General features: G+C 57.9%; 1 protein-coding gene across 1 annotated transcript in view; it reads right to left on the bottom strand.

Moving 5' to 3' along the window:
- Window positions 1-371: 371 nt before the first annotated feature.
- The window catches only part of ITGAX (integrin, alpha X (complement component 3 receptor 4 subunit)), a 19,558-nt gene continuing 5,743 nt past the window's right edge, over window positions 372-14,186 (bottom strand). Inside the window, exons 7-29 of the mRNA XM_014529794.1 lie at window positions 13,975-14,120; window positions 13,595-13,748; window positions 13,160-13,310; window positions 12,657-12,755; window positions 11,604-11,755; window positions 11,295-11,435; window positions 10,995-11,201; window positions 8,965-9,095; window positions 8,689-8,846; window positions 8,430-8,584; window positions 7,512-7,643; window positions 7,353-7,426; window positions 6,997-7,138; window positions 5,221-5,328; window positions 5,058-5,137; window positions 4,888-4,971; window positions 3,217-3,295; window positions 3,008-3,115; window positions 2,815-2,898; window positions 2,371-2,484; window positions 2,119-2,220; window positions 1,742-1,852; window positions 372-859 (exon numbers count right to left, since the gene is read on the bottom strand). Coding sequence (XP_014385280.1) covers window positions 761-859; window positions 1,742-1,852; window positions 2,119-2,220; window positions 2,371-2,484; window positions 2,815-2,898; window positions 3,008-3,115; window positions 3,217-3,295; window positions 4,888-4,971; window positions 5,058-5,137; window positions 5,221-5,328; window positions 6,997-7,138; window positions 7,353-7,426; window positions 7,512-7,643; window positions 8,430-8,584; window positions 8,689-8,846; window positions 8,965-9,095; window positions 10,995-11,201; window positions 11,295-11,435; window positions 11,604-11,755; window positions 12,657-12,755; window positions 13,160-13,310; window positions 13,595-13,748; window positions 13,975-14,120 — 2,811 coding nt within the window. The 3' untranslated portion in view covers window positions 372-760. The remainder of the gene's footprint in view (window positions 860-1,741; window positions 1,853-2,118; window positions 2,221-2,370; window positions 2,485-2,814; window positions 2,899-3,007; window positions 3,116-3,216; window positions 3,296-4,887; window positions 4,972-5,057; window positions 5,138-5,220; window positions 5,329-6,996; window positions 7,139-7,352; window positions 7,427-7,511; window positions 7,644-8,429; window positions 8,585-8,688; window positions 8,847-8,964; window positions 9,096-10,994; window positions 11,202-11,294; window positions 11,436-11,603; window positions 11,756-12,656; window positions 12,756-13,159; window positions 13,311-13,594; window positions 13,749-13,974; window positions 14,121-14,186) is intronic.

Below are 14,186 nucleotides of genomic sequence, written 5' to 3'. Positions count from 1 at the left end.
AGACAAAACCGAGACCAGTACTGCCAGCACTTTGCTAGATGAGGGTGACAGAGCAGCACAGACCCTCATGCTGTGTGCTCCGAAGCCGGTCTCTGGAAAGGGAGCTGGCTCCCGACATCCAGCTGATAGTTTAGTTGCTACCCTGTGATTAAGGGGGAGCCACTGAAGATGCATGAGAACGAGTGACTTGTTCAAGACCGTACCTTAGGTGGTTGCCAGAGGGAAGGAGGTAGGGGTGAGGGGTGAAGAGGGCCTAATATATATGGTGGCAGAAGATGATTTGACGTTGGGTGGTAGGCACACCATGCAATATACAGATCTTGTATCACAGAACTGTACACTTGAAACCTACATGATCCTATTAACCAACGTCAGTCCAATACATTTCTTTATTTTTTTTTAATCACAAAAAACAATACTGCATTTTAGCGAGATCACTGGTGGCTAGTGGAGGAAGGGAGAATGGAGCTGGGGGCTATGGTCCATGTATTTCCAGGTAGAAATTTCAGGTCACGTGCTCGGGGGGCATGGCAGGGATCCTGCCCTGGGGTTTCCATCTGGAGCTTTGACAAGACAAATGGCCCTTCCCAGGCGAGACGCTTTGTGCAAATAAACTTCATCCTCCAAAGAGAGAAAGCAGCCGATGCCAGCCTCCCTCCTGTGGGACATTTGTTCCCCCTCAAGCCTGGCAGGCGGGAGTAAAAGGGCCAGGAAGCCTCTCAGGGCAGAGCAAGTCCAAAAGAGAACAGGAGGGAGTTTCTTATTGGCCACCTTGGGGGTCCGATGGTCCATTTTCTGGGGCAGCTTGTTCATTTGCTTCCGCCATCATCTCTTTGTACTGACGTTTAAAGAAGCCAACCTGCAGGGAAGAAAGGAGAGGAAGGGAGTCCGGTGGGAGAGGGGGAAAGAGGTGATGGGGAAGGGGAGGGACCACCATTCAGGAGTCCCTATGATGCTCAAGCAGTGCAGTGGCAACACTGTGACAGTTAGACTGGACCACAGTTCTGTGAGCTGGTAACTACATTTAGAATGTGAAACAAGACCCAGCGTGGACCAGGCACTTGCCTAGTCACAGAAAGAATCCTCCCAGGGCAGTGCTTTTTATGTTATAACTAGAGGCCTGGTGCATGGATTTGTGCAGAAGAAAGGAGAGGAAGGGAGTCCGGTGGGAGAGGGGGAAAGAGGTGATGGGGAAGGGGAGGGACCACCATTCAGGAGCCCCTGTGATGCTCAAGCAGTGCAGTGGCAACACTGTGACAGTTAGACTGGACCACAGTTCTGTGAGCTGGTATTTACCATCAGAATGTGAAACAAGACCCAGCATGCCTACCACGGGCTCGCGCCACTGTGAGCCCTGCGTCTGAGCGGCGCTCCCGCTGTGGGAGCACACTGACCACGAGGGAGGCAGCTCCCACATTGAGCGTTTGCCCCTGGTGGTCAGTGTGCGTCATAGCAACCGGTTGTTTGGTTGCTTAGGCTTTTATATATAGAGATTTGCTGTCAAGAGAAACATGTAGAAAGGCAGAGGTGAGTGGGAAAGAAAGGGAGAGAGACTAAAGGAAGCCTGAGAATAGATAGGAGCACACACATGGGGGACAGCTGGGGACTGCTGATGTCAGAGGTGGAAGAGGCTCTCTCGCATGCAGTGACTGAGCGAGAACGTGGCCGACTCCAAGGGGAGCGCTGTCTTATGCTGTGAACAGTGGGAGCACGTGCTGGGGGTCCGGAGGCGAGCACGCACCTTGTACAGTATGGCTGTGATGAGAGCCAGCAGCAGCAGTCCTCCCACGGAGCTGCCCACAATGAGGGGCACGGGGTTGTGGACCTCCTGCTTCTCCAGCACCACCTCCGTCTGGAAGGAGGTGACCCCATCAGAAAGCATTGGGTGTCTGGCGGCCCCGGCTCCTCCCAGCCTCTCCAACCTTTAACCTCCTCCCCGGCCTCCCCGGGCCAGACTCCACGGGCTGAACCACAGAAGCCCTCAGGGGCTTAGGGACAACTGTCCCCCCCAGGGATCTTCACCCACCCCCTCCAGCCTTGTGAGCCCCCGCCCGGCACACGGATTTAGCGTCAGAAGCCGCTCGCCAACCTGGCTGCTGCCTAGCACACAGTCACTACCTGGGCTCTCAGAGACGCCTCCTGGCCCGGGAGCTGGGCATACACAGATCTGTCGAACGTGATTTCCGCCACACTCACCACCGATACCTTCTTCTGCAGAGTCTGCAAAAGGGCAGGAGAGCTGGCAGCTAGCTCTGGGGAAAGCTTGGCGTCAGGGAAATGCCCTCGCTCTCCACTGAGGCCAGGCACAGACATTCAGGGCCCACGGGAGGCGGAGGCTGAGGACCGGGCTCTGCTGCTGGGCCCACCCACCTGGCTGACCCAGCCGAAGCTGAGGTTGCCCTTCAGGGTGAAGTCCAGTTCCTCTTGGGTGCCGAAGGAGGGGACGTCACAGCGGAACCTCCGGCAGGCAGCAACGGAGCAGTCCTAAGGGCAGGATAGCAATGAAGTTAAGGAGGGCCTTAACTTAGGAACCACAAGTCGAGAAAAAGTGTCAGATTTGGGGTGAGGAACAGGTTAACAATTATAGGACATATACAGGATGTCCAAAAAATGTGGTGTGTGTGTGTGTGTGTGTGTGTGTGTGTGTGTGTGTGTGTGAAGGCAGCAGACAGCATTAACGTGTCTGATTTAAAGGAGCAGCCACATCTGAATTCAGGAATGCTGTCAGCAGACATCCCTCTGAACATCACACGGACCCCTGAGCTCAGTGCCTCTGATGTGTGGCTTAAGTGGGGGGCAGCCAGTCCTCCTCACCAGCACGGGATTCTTCTGCATGTGGGCCCGGGGGTCGGCCTCTGTGGGCACTGTTCTCTCTGAAGAGCAGTTCATAGATGGGCCCTAGGAAGACAGAGAGCAGGCGTCTCAGAGGGGACATCGGAGAGTGGGAGGGACACGGGAGACCAGGCAAAGGGCATTGGTGGGGGAGCCACACACAGTCCTCGGGTACCTGGGGGTAGAGGAGCTCCAGCTCTGTCCACACCGCCACCTGGTTCAGCTCCACAGGCACCAGGAAGTAGATGCTGACAGGCAGGTCCCTCTGCCCCAGGTTGCTCACCTGCACGGAGGGCAGCGAGGGCAAAGCATGCCAAGGCCACGCCCCTCCCTGCGCCCTGGTTCCTGGGCCGCAGCCCCGGCTCTTGAGCCGCCGCCACTCACCTGGTATCGGAGCTGGGTCACGCTGCTCCCCTCCTCCTCCGAGGCCGAGAAGTTGAGGTACTTGGTGGATTCTTCGTGGCTGGGGAGAGAAGAGGCATGCGGGCATTGAGGTTCCCCGGGGCCTCCCGAGCAGCTCAGTGGGGCCCTGGCTGTCCCGGATGAGGTGTGGCTGACCGGAGGAATGGGGAGATTAGGGAGCGGGGCTGGGCTCCCGGCTGGCTGCTCGCTGAAGCTGCCCACAGAGGAAACTGCCCAGGTGGGGCCGGGCAGGGGTGCAGTGAAGGGACAGAGGCAATCTGCAGAGGTCACACCTGGCTGCCTGCCTGTGGGTGCCCTGTGAGGTGTGCCAGCCCCAGTGCGCGCTCCGAGATCCCGGCGTGAGGTGCGGGAAGGGTGTGGAGCTCTGGGCAGGAGGAGGGCAGCCGACGAGGCACGTGGGTGGACGTATTGGGGCAGTGTGCCCGGGCTACGTCCCACGGCCTGTTCCATATCACAAGTGCATACATCCCACGGGGCAGGGGTCTATGTCTGGCGACGATTACACATAATAGAGGCTCAATAAATCTTTGTTGAAGTCAAATGAATGAATTTATGGAAAGCACCCACATCACTGTGCCTGAAATCCACCCCTCTTTGGGCAGCACCTACCCCTCATCATCCACCCCTCCTTGGGCAGTACCTACCCCTCATCATCCACCCCTCCTCGGGCAGTACCTACCCCTCATCATCCACCTCTCCTTGGGCAGCATCTGTAGCTTTTCCCTGACCCCGCCCCCCCACCTCCCCGGGAGCAGGCAGGGTGTTTGTCCCTATCCTTCCCAAGGGGAAGGGAGGAGGAGTGGTTCTAACAGCCCTTTGAGGTGTAAATCTGTTCCTTGCAATGAGAACTGTCCCACCCAAATGCCACAGACCCCTGCAACGTTGAGCTGAGGCCTCCCCTGACAGGAGCCCCTACCCCCTCTTAGAAGCTCCCAAAGCCTCAGGCCCCGGGACCACAGAGAGGCCCTTGGTAAGACTTGCTTTAGGTCAGGGTAGCCTCGCTCCCAGTGAGGCCGAGAGAACCTGGAAGACAGTGACGTCTCACGTCTCTTACGGAATCCAGGACAATCTTGGGGCTTTGGAGAAAGCCTCTGAGAACTATAACCTCTATTAAATGCAGCGTGTAAGTAATGGTAACGCCACACTTACTGTTGTCAGAGCCAGCCCACCATAAACACTCAGGATTGAGGAGCAAGTGCTACCAGCAGTTGCCAGCTAAGGACTGGAAGGGTAGTGGGAGAAGGGTAGTGGGTGAGGGTAGTGGGAGAGGGTAGTGGGAGAGGGTAGTGGGAGAAGGTAATGGGAGAAGGGTAGTGGGAGAGGTTAGTGGGAGAAGGGTAGTGGGAGAAGGGTAGTGGGAGAAGGTAATGGGAGAAGGGTAGTGGGAGAGGTTAGTGGGAGAAGGGTAGTGGGAGAAGGGTAGTGGGAGAAGGTAATGGGAGAAGGGTAGTGGGAGAGGTTAGTGGGAGAAGGGTAGTGGGAGAAGGGTAGTGGGAGAAGGTAATGGGAGAAGGGTAGTGGGAGAGGGTAGTGGGAGAACCTAAATATCCCAGGTGTTCGGCCGCAGGGACTGAGAATCCCCAGCCCCGTCAGAGTGATGGGAAGGACCCTGCTCAGGTCCTGGTGCGGCACCTGCTGACCACGGTGTAGACGGAGTACTTCACCGGCAGCTCCAGCTGGGAGGTGGTCCTGCTGGTCCTGGGGGAGTTGTTCTCACTGGAGGAAGAGGAGGAGCATTGGCGGGTGCTCCTGACGAGGAGATGGGCGCGAGGGGGCGCGGACCTGTGCCTGGCCCTGCTCACCTGCTCACGTTGGCCGTTAGAAGCAGCCGGTCTCCCAGCATGGCCTTGGGGGAGACGTCAAAGGTGGCCACGAAGGTGACCTGAGGGAGAGGCAGGCGTGGGGTTGGAGGCGGAGGTCACGGAGCCCTGAGACTGGGTGGGGGCAGGGAAGTGGGAGACAGACCTGAGCTCCCTCGCGGAAGATGATGTGTTTGAGGCTGCAGCGCGTGCTCCAGGCGTCCTGGCTCCCGCTGTCGCAGGCCAGTTGCAGGGAGCGTGACTGTGGCCGGCTCTAAGCAAGGGCAGGGGGCGCTCGTTAGAGCGTGTCCCAAAGAGACTCCATGACGGAGTGACAGTTTTCTGGAATCTACCCTAAGATTATGCTTTGTTTTTAAAAAATCCTTAGACACTATCTGGTCAAATTTCTTCCTAATGTAGAAATCTCAGATTTATTAAAGTTCTCCCCCTTTTTTATTTATTGTTATTTTAAAAAGGCTTTCTGTTATGGAAATTTTCAAACATACTCAAAAGTAGAGAGACTAGATAAATCAAGCCCCATATACCCATCACTCAGCTTCAACTGCCAACATTTTTTCTACTTTTGTTTTATTCAGCTGCTTCTCCACCTTTTTCCGGAGTAATTGAAAGCACATTCCGAATATCACATTGTTTCATCCAGAAATACTTCAATATAAACCACCAACCGCAAGACTCAACAACTCACGCCCGGCAAAATAAGCAACAACTCCGTAATGTCAGCCAGTAGGCAGGGCATGCGCAGACTTCCTGGGTTGCCTCCAAAGATGCTACTTTACAGCTCATTTTAGAAACAAATACCCAGCAAAGGTCCACATGCTGCATTTGGTTGGTGTGTCCAGAAGTACTTCCAGTGATGGGCACTCACCCCTGGGCAGCCGGATCTTGCCATTTCTAGTGCGTTCCTTTGAATGTTAACCAAACTGTGACCCCATTGGGAATACTAGCCCAAGAGAGACATAAGAGACCAACCAGCCAAACGTAATGTATAGACCTAGTTTAGATGCTGGTTCGAACAAATCAGGTATAAAAAGATATTTTTGAGCCAATTAAGGAAATTTTATTATGAATCGTTTGTTTCACTGAATGCGATAATGGTATTGGGTCATGTGGGATGTGGGGACAGTCCAGAACTATAGGGGGGAAGAAAGAGGAGTGACATGATGTCTGGGATTTATCTTAAAATATTTCAGCAAATGGAGGGGGGAGCCAGATAAAATAAATATAGCAAAACATTGATACTTGTTGAATCTGGGTGATACGTTTTTGAGAGGTTTGTTGATCTACTCCCTACTTTTATAAATGTTTAGCATTTTTCGTAAAATTTTTGTTGAAAATCTGTTTCACTTTGGTCCTAGCTCTGCCTTCCAGAGCAGGTCTTGCCAAACGATAGCCCAACACCACTTTTCATAGAGGGAGTTTTATTGGCTGCTTTCACTCCACACTAGCAGAGCTCAGTGGATGTGACAGGCGCTCTATGGCCCACAAAGCTGAAATATTTATTTTCCAGCTCTTCAGAAAAAAAGCAGGCCAAGACCTGATCTAGAGCAACCAATAAAGTTAACCCCTGCTTCTACAAGACAGTGTTTAAAATATTTGAAGGTTGAGGTAGGTTTTCCTTTAAAAGAAGAATATTGACATGATGTGGAATACAAAAACGTTTAGGGCAGAGTGCCCTCTCTCTCCACATTGGCAGCCTGCTGGGCACTCATTCCTAATAGTTGGTGTCCTTAAAACGCGATGCCCGGAGTTGAGCACAGCATGAGCAAGCCCCCGATGGCACAACCATGTCTCTCCGACCAGCACCAGCCCGGATCCCTGGGTTTCTGAGAGGCTGCTGAGCGATGGCAGCCCCAGCCTGAGCTTTGAACAGGAGTCTCTGCTGATCCCCAGCCACTGGCTGCTTCCCCAGAAGGAATAGTACCTGGCTGACTGTTGCCCGTCGGTAGGACAGCCCTGGCGGGTAGGAGAAGGTGACCGTGGTCCCATAGGAGTCCTCACCATCATTCCACACTTTCACTCCCATGTTCAGCTCCAGGGTGTTCCCCACCACCAGGGTCTCCAAGCTGGGGGTTGGGGTGGAGGGCAGGAGATGAGCCTATGACCAGGGCTAGAAATGGTCTGGGGACGAAACCCAGAGTGGAGAGGTGGGGGGCCCGGAGCCTGGGATGTCTGGTTTCTGAGCACAGGATGGAGATGGTAGGGAGAGCCAGACGGCAGCTCTAGGTCCCAGGAGAGGGGCTGGGAGACCAGGGCAGGTCTCAGGAGGTGGAAGCTCACCCAGAGGCGTCAACGGTGATGCCAAGGTCGTCCTGGCAGACACGGTCGTCCCCACAGTTCTTCTCAAAGGGGAGCTGAGAGGGAAGGCAACGTGGGGTTCCTCCAAGGCCTGGAGCCCACACCCAACTGCCCCCCGAAGATCCCAACCTGAGGACTCACAGAGGCCGTGAAGTGTCTGCGGGTGTCCGGGGCCAGAATAGGCTGGAGGTTCCCAAAGGATGGGATGGGCTTGCCCACCAGGGAGAAATTGAGACTCAAGGTGATGGGGATCATCGCGTCCTCCACGCAAGCCTACAGGGCAGCCATGGGGGAGAGCAGGAGGCTCAGGACAGCACCTCAGTCACTGGCTGTGCCCGTCTCCTCATCCGTGAGATGGGGTGACAGTGAGGCCTGTCGCCTGCGCTGGTGAAACGCTCATTGCTGATTCCACCTTGAGGACCCTCTGCTGGGTTTGCCCTCTGCCTTGATCTCCCTCCCCCAGCCTCCCACAGGTCAGCCTGTTCAGGGCCTCGCAACCTCCCTGCTCGGAGAGGCCTCCGGACCCTCTGCTCTCTCCCTGGCTTCGTCACAGCATTCATCACTACCTGACCCTGTTGTCTAGGAACCTGATTGTTTCGCTCTTTCCCTGCGCACCCTCTGGGCGTGGACTGTGTTGTCCAGGTGGTGTCCCTGGCACCTGGGACAGGATCTGTCTCAGAGGAACGGCTCGATGCAAGAATCCCGGCCCACCGCTCTAGCTCTCTGACGCAGCCATGCGCTGCTCTGCAATCCAGCTGTGCGATTTCTGGCAGCTGCAGCCCACCCCTCCATTCAATCACTCACTCAGCCACGAATCCACTCACTTATCTGGCTAACAAATGGTAAGTTCCTCCTGCATGCGAGGGGACCTGCTGGGCCGAGCTAGCGCCAGGACCAGAACACACCTGGTCCTTTCCCTGCCCGGCCGCCGCCAGCCTCAGCATCGCCCCGTCCCCAGCGCCCCGAGACCCTCACAGCCTCAGCATCGCCCTGTCCCCAGCGCCCCGAGACCCTCACAGCCTCGGCATCGTCCCGTCCCCAGCGCCCTGAGACCCTCACCGGGAGCAGCAGCTTCACGTCCTCGCAGTGCTGTCTCAGATCAAGGACTCTGACTCGACTCAGATGCCGAGTGTTCGTCTCCTTGAAGATGGCTCGGGGACTCAGGTGGCCAGGGTCAAGGGTCAGGTCAAAGGTCACATCACTTTGGAGGTTACCTAGAGGGGGAAGTAGAGGGTGGGGAAGGCTGAGAGAACCAGGAACTCCCCAGCGGGGCAGGGGGCAAGGCCGGAGATGGGAGTCTGGGCCAGGGAGGACTCACCCAGCCGGGTCCTGGGACTTTCATGGACACGAAGGCAGACTCTGGCATCACCCAGGTCCCGGATGGAGGCTGTGTTCTCCCGACACTCGAACACAGACCTAGCAATCTCTGTGGGTGTTGTGCGGATCTCCACCCACACCCTGAGCACAGGTCTGGTCCTGTGGGCAGAATGGCAGCCTTTGGTCCCGGGAGGGCCACCTGGGGTGGGTGAGGGGACGGGTGTCCTGGGTACACCTAGGGACCATCTGGGGAGTGACTGGGGAAGGCTGCTCTCACCTGAGCAGCAGTGCGTGCCCCTGGGCCCCCACGGCCAGGTCCACAAGGCCATCCAGGGTGAGGTCCTGGCCCCCGCTCAGCGACTGTCCAAAGTGCTGGAGCCCAGGGGAGAGCTGGGAGCCTGTGATCCTCTGGCGAGAGGGATGGGCAAGCCAGTTTGGGGTGAGAAAAACGAGTTGGAATCAGCAACAGGAGGAAGGGGGAGGTAGGAAGGTGAGACACAGAAGGGGTGAGGCATGAAAAGATGTCACCATGAAGGACCTACAAAGCCACGATGACTAGAGCGAAGGAAAGGAGCTTCGGGGCCGCAGGGGGCCGCTGGGTTCTCAGCCAAGCCCCTCGCCCTCTTCTTAAAGTTCCAAGCTCTTTGAAACCCCTTCCGTTGCTAAGCTGTACCGACAGGAATTGAGGATAACGGAGCACCTACTGTGCCAGGCACATATGCATATGTCCGCCATAGACCTGCTACGTGCCGCCTGCGTACTAACTCATGTAACCCTCACGGCAGCGGCCTGCGCAGGCTGGCTTCTTGTCACCACCGTGGACAGCTGAGGAGCTCAGCACAGACAGGTGAGCCGTGACCACGACCACATCCCTGAGACACAATTCACACACCGTGCAATTCACCCTTTTAAAGCACACAACTCCATGTTCTTAGGAGGTTCACAGAGTTATGTGACCACCAACAAATCAATTTTAGAACATTTTCTTCACCCCCAAAAAGAAGCCATATGCCTGAGCAGTCACCCCTAACTCCCTCATTTCCCTCCCCAGCCCCTGACAACCACTAACCTACGTTCTGTCTCTGTGAACGTCCCCCATCCCCACCCCATCCCCACCCCGCCGCATTCTGGAGCTAATATAAATGGGACCAGACTCTAGGTGGGCTTTGTGTGGGCTTCTCTCACTCAGCATAATGTTTTCAAGGTCATTCATATTGTAGATGTGTCAGTCCCTCGCTCCTGTTTACGGCTGAATACTATTCCACTGCATGGCCACACCCATTTGTCTATCTGCTCATTCGTTGATGGGCATGTGGGCTGTCTCCGCCTTTGGGTTATTGTGAATCATGCTATATGAACATCTGTTGTAACTTTTTGTGTAAACGTGTTTTCCGTTCTCTCGGGCAGAGTCGCTGGGTCATACAGTACCTTCTGCTTCACCTTTCAGGACCTGCCAGGCTGTGTCCAAGGCGGCTGCACCGGGTCCCATCCCCCGCGGTACACGAGCCTCCGCATCCGGCCCACACTTGCTGTTTCCCGTCTCTCCATTCTAGACCCCCCCCACCCCCCGCCGCCCCCGTGGGTGTGAACTGGTGTCTCACTGTGGTTTTAATTTGCTGATGATTGACGATGAATGATGTTCAATACCTTTTCATGTGCCTGCTGGGCCTTCGTAGATCATCTTTGCAGAAGTGTCTCCTGGCCCTTTGGCCTGTTTTTATTGGGGCTTCCTTGACTTTGCCAGGGAAGCAGCCCCCTTTCTGAGGGAGCCCTGACCCCCTGGGCGGGGGCTCCTGTGTGGACGGGCCTCTGGCAGGATTACTGATGGCAGCAGGGAAAGAAGTCGTGTGGCCTCCAGGGAGATGAAGGGGTGCGTGGACAGGCAGGCTGAGCAACCAGGCCCAAAGTGACCGGCTGCGGGGCCCCAAGGGACCGGGCAGTGGTGAGAAGCAGGAGACCCGAACGGCCCTCACCACCATTCCCGATCCACTACCGACCGGGACCAGCCAAGTCACTGACTCCTCCAGACCCCAGGCCTCTTCTCTAACACGGCTGGCTGGCGGGGCCTGGGCTGCGCGTGAAGCCGCCGGGGGATTAAAAGTCCTGGGCGAGAACCCACCCAAGTATCAAGTCTCCATTGGACATTTCCATTTCTCACGCCCCACAGATTGTGTTCGCTGCCTAGAGACGCCCGCGGTGGGCAGAGGAGGGCAGAGGTGGTGACAGACTTTTCCAGGTGGCAGCGTGGAAGACAGGGAGGAGCAAGGAGAAGGCGGTCGGAGTGACAGGATCTGCAACGGGCCTCACCTGGCTGTGGGAGGGGCTGATGCCCGGCCCCGAGGCTCCGTGGAACAGGTACACAGCACCCCGGTTCTCCTCTTCCCCCGGGGCCCCGATGGCCACGTCCGTCAGCTTGTCCCCATTCACGTCCCCCATGGCGGTCAGGGCTGCCCCAAAGCGGCCCCAGGGGTGGCCCTGCTCCCCACGGAGAATGGCCCGGCACTGCCACCTGGCCTTTTGCAGAGCAGAAACAGTGCTAGTCCCAACCCGGGCCACCCCTCCACCCCACACCAGGCCCCACCCAGCCAGGCCTCCTCAGCCACTCACCCCCCGGGGAAAGGGGCACACGGACACCTGGCCCCCCCGGGTCGGCTCGTAGTAATGGGGAGCCCCGATGAGGACCAGGTCGGAGCTGCCATCTCTGTCCACGTCCACGGAGCAGAGGGAGGCCCCGAAGTAGGAGCCAATCTGGAGGGCAGAGCCTCACGTCCCCCTGTCTGCCCTGGCGCAGGGCACCCTCTGGGCCAGGTCCCGCCTCTCCCTGGGCACCAGGACCTCCCCCCACGAGGCCCGAACCCCTTCATCTGCTCCCTCCTCCCTGGAGAGCCCGCCACCCTCCGGTCCTCCACACCCAACCTGGGTCCCTGTGACTTCAGCCTTCGGCCTCCACTGCCCGGCCGCCTGGGTGAAGATGACGGCCTTCCCGGTGTGCTGATGGCGGGGGGCCCCCAGGACCAGGCTCTGCACCCCCTTCCAAAGGGCCAGCTCGGTGGAGTAACCTGAGGGGGCTGGGCCTCAGCACAAAGGCCACTCCCTCCCCCCACACCCTGCCCCACATTCTTTGTTTTTTAAGCCAATTTGAATTGAATTTATTTTACACGCTCCCCTCATCCCACACGCTCCCCTCATCCCACACGCTCCCCTCATCCCACACGCTCCCCTCATCCCACACGCTCCCCTCATCCCACACGCTCCCCTCATCCCACACGCTCCCCTCATCCCACACGCTCCCCTCATCCCACACGCTCCCCTCATCCCACACGCTCCCCTCATCCCACACGCTCCCCTCATCCCACACGCTCCCCTCATCCCACACGCTCCCCTCATCCCACACGCTCCCCTCATCCCACACGCTCCCCTCATCCCACACGCTCCCCTCATCCCACACGCTCCCCTCATCCCACACGCTCCCCTCATCCCACACGCTCCCCTCATCCCACACGCTCCCCTCATCCCACACGCTCCCCTCATCCCACACGCTCCCCTCATCCCACACGCTCCCCTCATCCCACACGCTCCCCTCATCCCACACGCTCCCCTCATCCCACACGCTCCCCTCATCCCACACGCTCCCCTCATCCCACACGCTCCCCTCATCCCACACGCTCCCCTCATCCCACACGCTCCCCTCATCCCACACGCTCCCCTCATCCCACACGCTCCCCTCATCCCACACGCTCCCCTCATCCCACACGCTCCCCTCATCCCACACGCTCCCCTCATCCCACACGCTCCCCTCATCCCACACGCTCCCCTCATCCCACACGCTCCCCTCATCCCACACGCTCCCCTCATCCCACACGCTCCCCTCATCCCACACGCTCCCCTCATCCCACACGCTCCCCTCATCCCACACGCTCCCCTCATCCCACACGCTCCCCTCATCCCACACGCTCCCCCTCATCCCACACCGGTGCCGGAAGGGCCCACTCACAGGCGTGAGCACCGCGCTGAAGCCCTCCTGGGACATCTCGAACTGGAAGGAGCTGCTGCTCACGGTGTGGGTACCTGGGGGAGGCATGGCACTCGGGTTCGGGTTCGGGGCGGGGGGAGGGGGGACAGGATTGCCAGGACACCTCAGCTTTTCTTTTTAATCCTCACCCGAGGGTGTTTTTCCATTGATTTTCAGAGAGGAAGAGAGAGGGAGAGACAGAGAGAAACACTGATGTGAGAGAAGCACGTTGATTGGTTGCCTCTTGCACACACCCAACCACAGCCTGGGCAAGGGAGGAGCCTGCACCCCAGGACCCTGCGGTCCTCAGGCCGAAGCTCTATCCACTGAGCCACACCGGCCAGGGCAGGACACCCCAGCTTAACAGGGCCTGATGGTGGAGACTATGCCCAGAGGGTGGGGCCCAGAGGAAAGGCACCCGTGAATGAGGTGTCTAGAGCGAGTTCCAGCTCTGACTTACCCTCAATGGCAAAGATCTTCTCTTTCAGCTGCTTTTGAATGTCTCTCAGAGCATCAAAGTTGTCCACTCTGAATATGTGCTCCTGCGAGGGCCTGGACGCGATGGCGTTCAGTTCTGCGAAGGCGCTTGCTTTCTGAAAAGCCGACCCCACCTGTCCCCACAGGAAACCGACTCAGTGAACAGATGACAAGCCCACGGCGCCTGCCCCGCTCTGGCGCTGTGTCCTCCAGTGATCGGGGCCAGTGTCACCGCCCCCCTCCCCCCAGATACGGGAGAGAAACGGAGGCTCAGAAAGCGTCACGGAGGTTGGCAGAGGGCCAGGTCCCCAGGCTAACACAGCCTCCTCCCGCGGGCAGTGGAAGCCGAGAGCTGGGTTTCTGTCCCTGGAAGGGAAGTCCCCAAAGAGGAAGCAGAGGGCAGCATCCCACATCCTACCCCGACCGCATAGCGGACGATGCCCTTGTCCTCGGCCCGGGAGATGACATTCTCATATTCCAGGTTGTCGCCTACTTTCTCCCCGTCCGTGATGACGATGAGGATCTTGGAGGCGTCCTGTCTGGCCCCCTTCTGGGCACTGAACAGCTCTTCTCTGCAGGAAAGAGGAGGGTCCAGAGGCGCCTGGGCAGAGCCCCTCCGCCTCGGTGGCAACGAGGAGGTGACTTCCTCTGGGAGTCTGATGCGTGCAGCTCAGAGCCACCCCCGCCCTTGGTGAGGAGACCAGGCAGAATCTCAGTCCCATCGGCCCCTTTGTCTTGGAGCCGGAGGAGGCCCAGGGGAAGAGCGGCCGCCGGGAGGACTGGAGAGTCAGGACTCACGTGACCCTCAGGATAGCTGAGGCCGTGTATGTGCGCCCATCCAGCTTGGTCACAGAGTCCAGCAGCCGTAGTGGGTTTGAGCTCTGCGAGAATTGCTTGAACGTGAAGTGAACCCAGAAGGTGCTGGAGAACTGCATCAGGGAGAACTGGGAGAAGAGCAGGGACTGGCACCTCCCTCCCCAGAACCCCAGCGCCCTCCCCCAGAACCCCAG

Source organism: Myotis brandtii, unplaced genomic scaffold (genome assembly GCF_000412655.1).
Source record: "Myotis brandtii unplaced genomic scaffold, ASM41265v1 scaffold698, whole genome shotgun sequence".
Taxonomy (NCBI): domain Eukaryota; kingdom Metazoa; phylum Chordata; class Mammalia; order Chiroptera; family Vespertilionidae; genus Myotis; species Myotis brandtii.
This window is presented reverse-complemented; position numbering and strand designations above follow the sequence as displayed.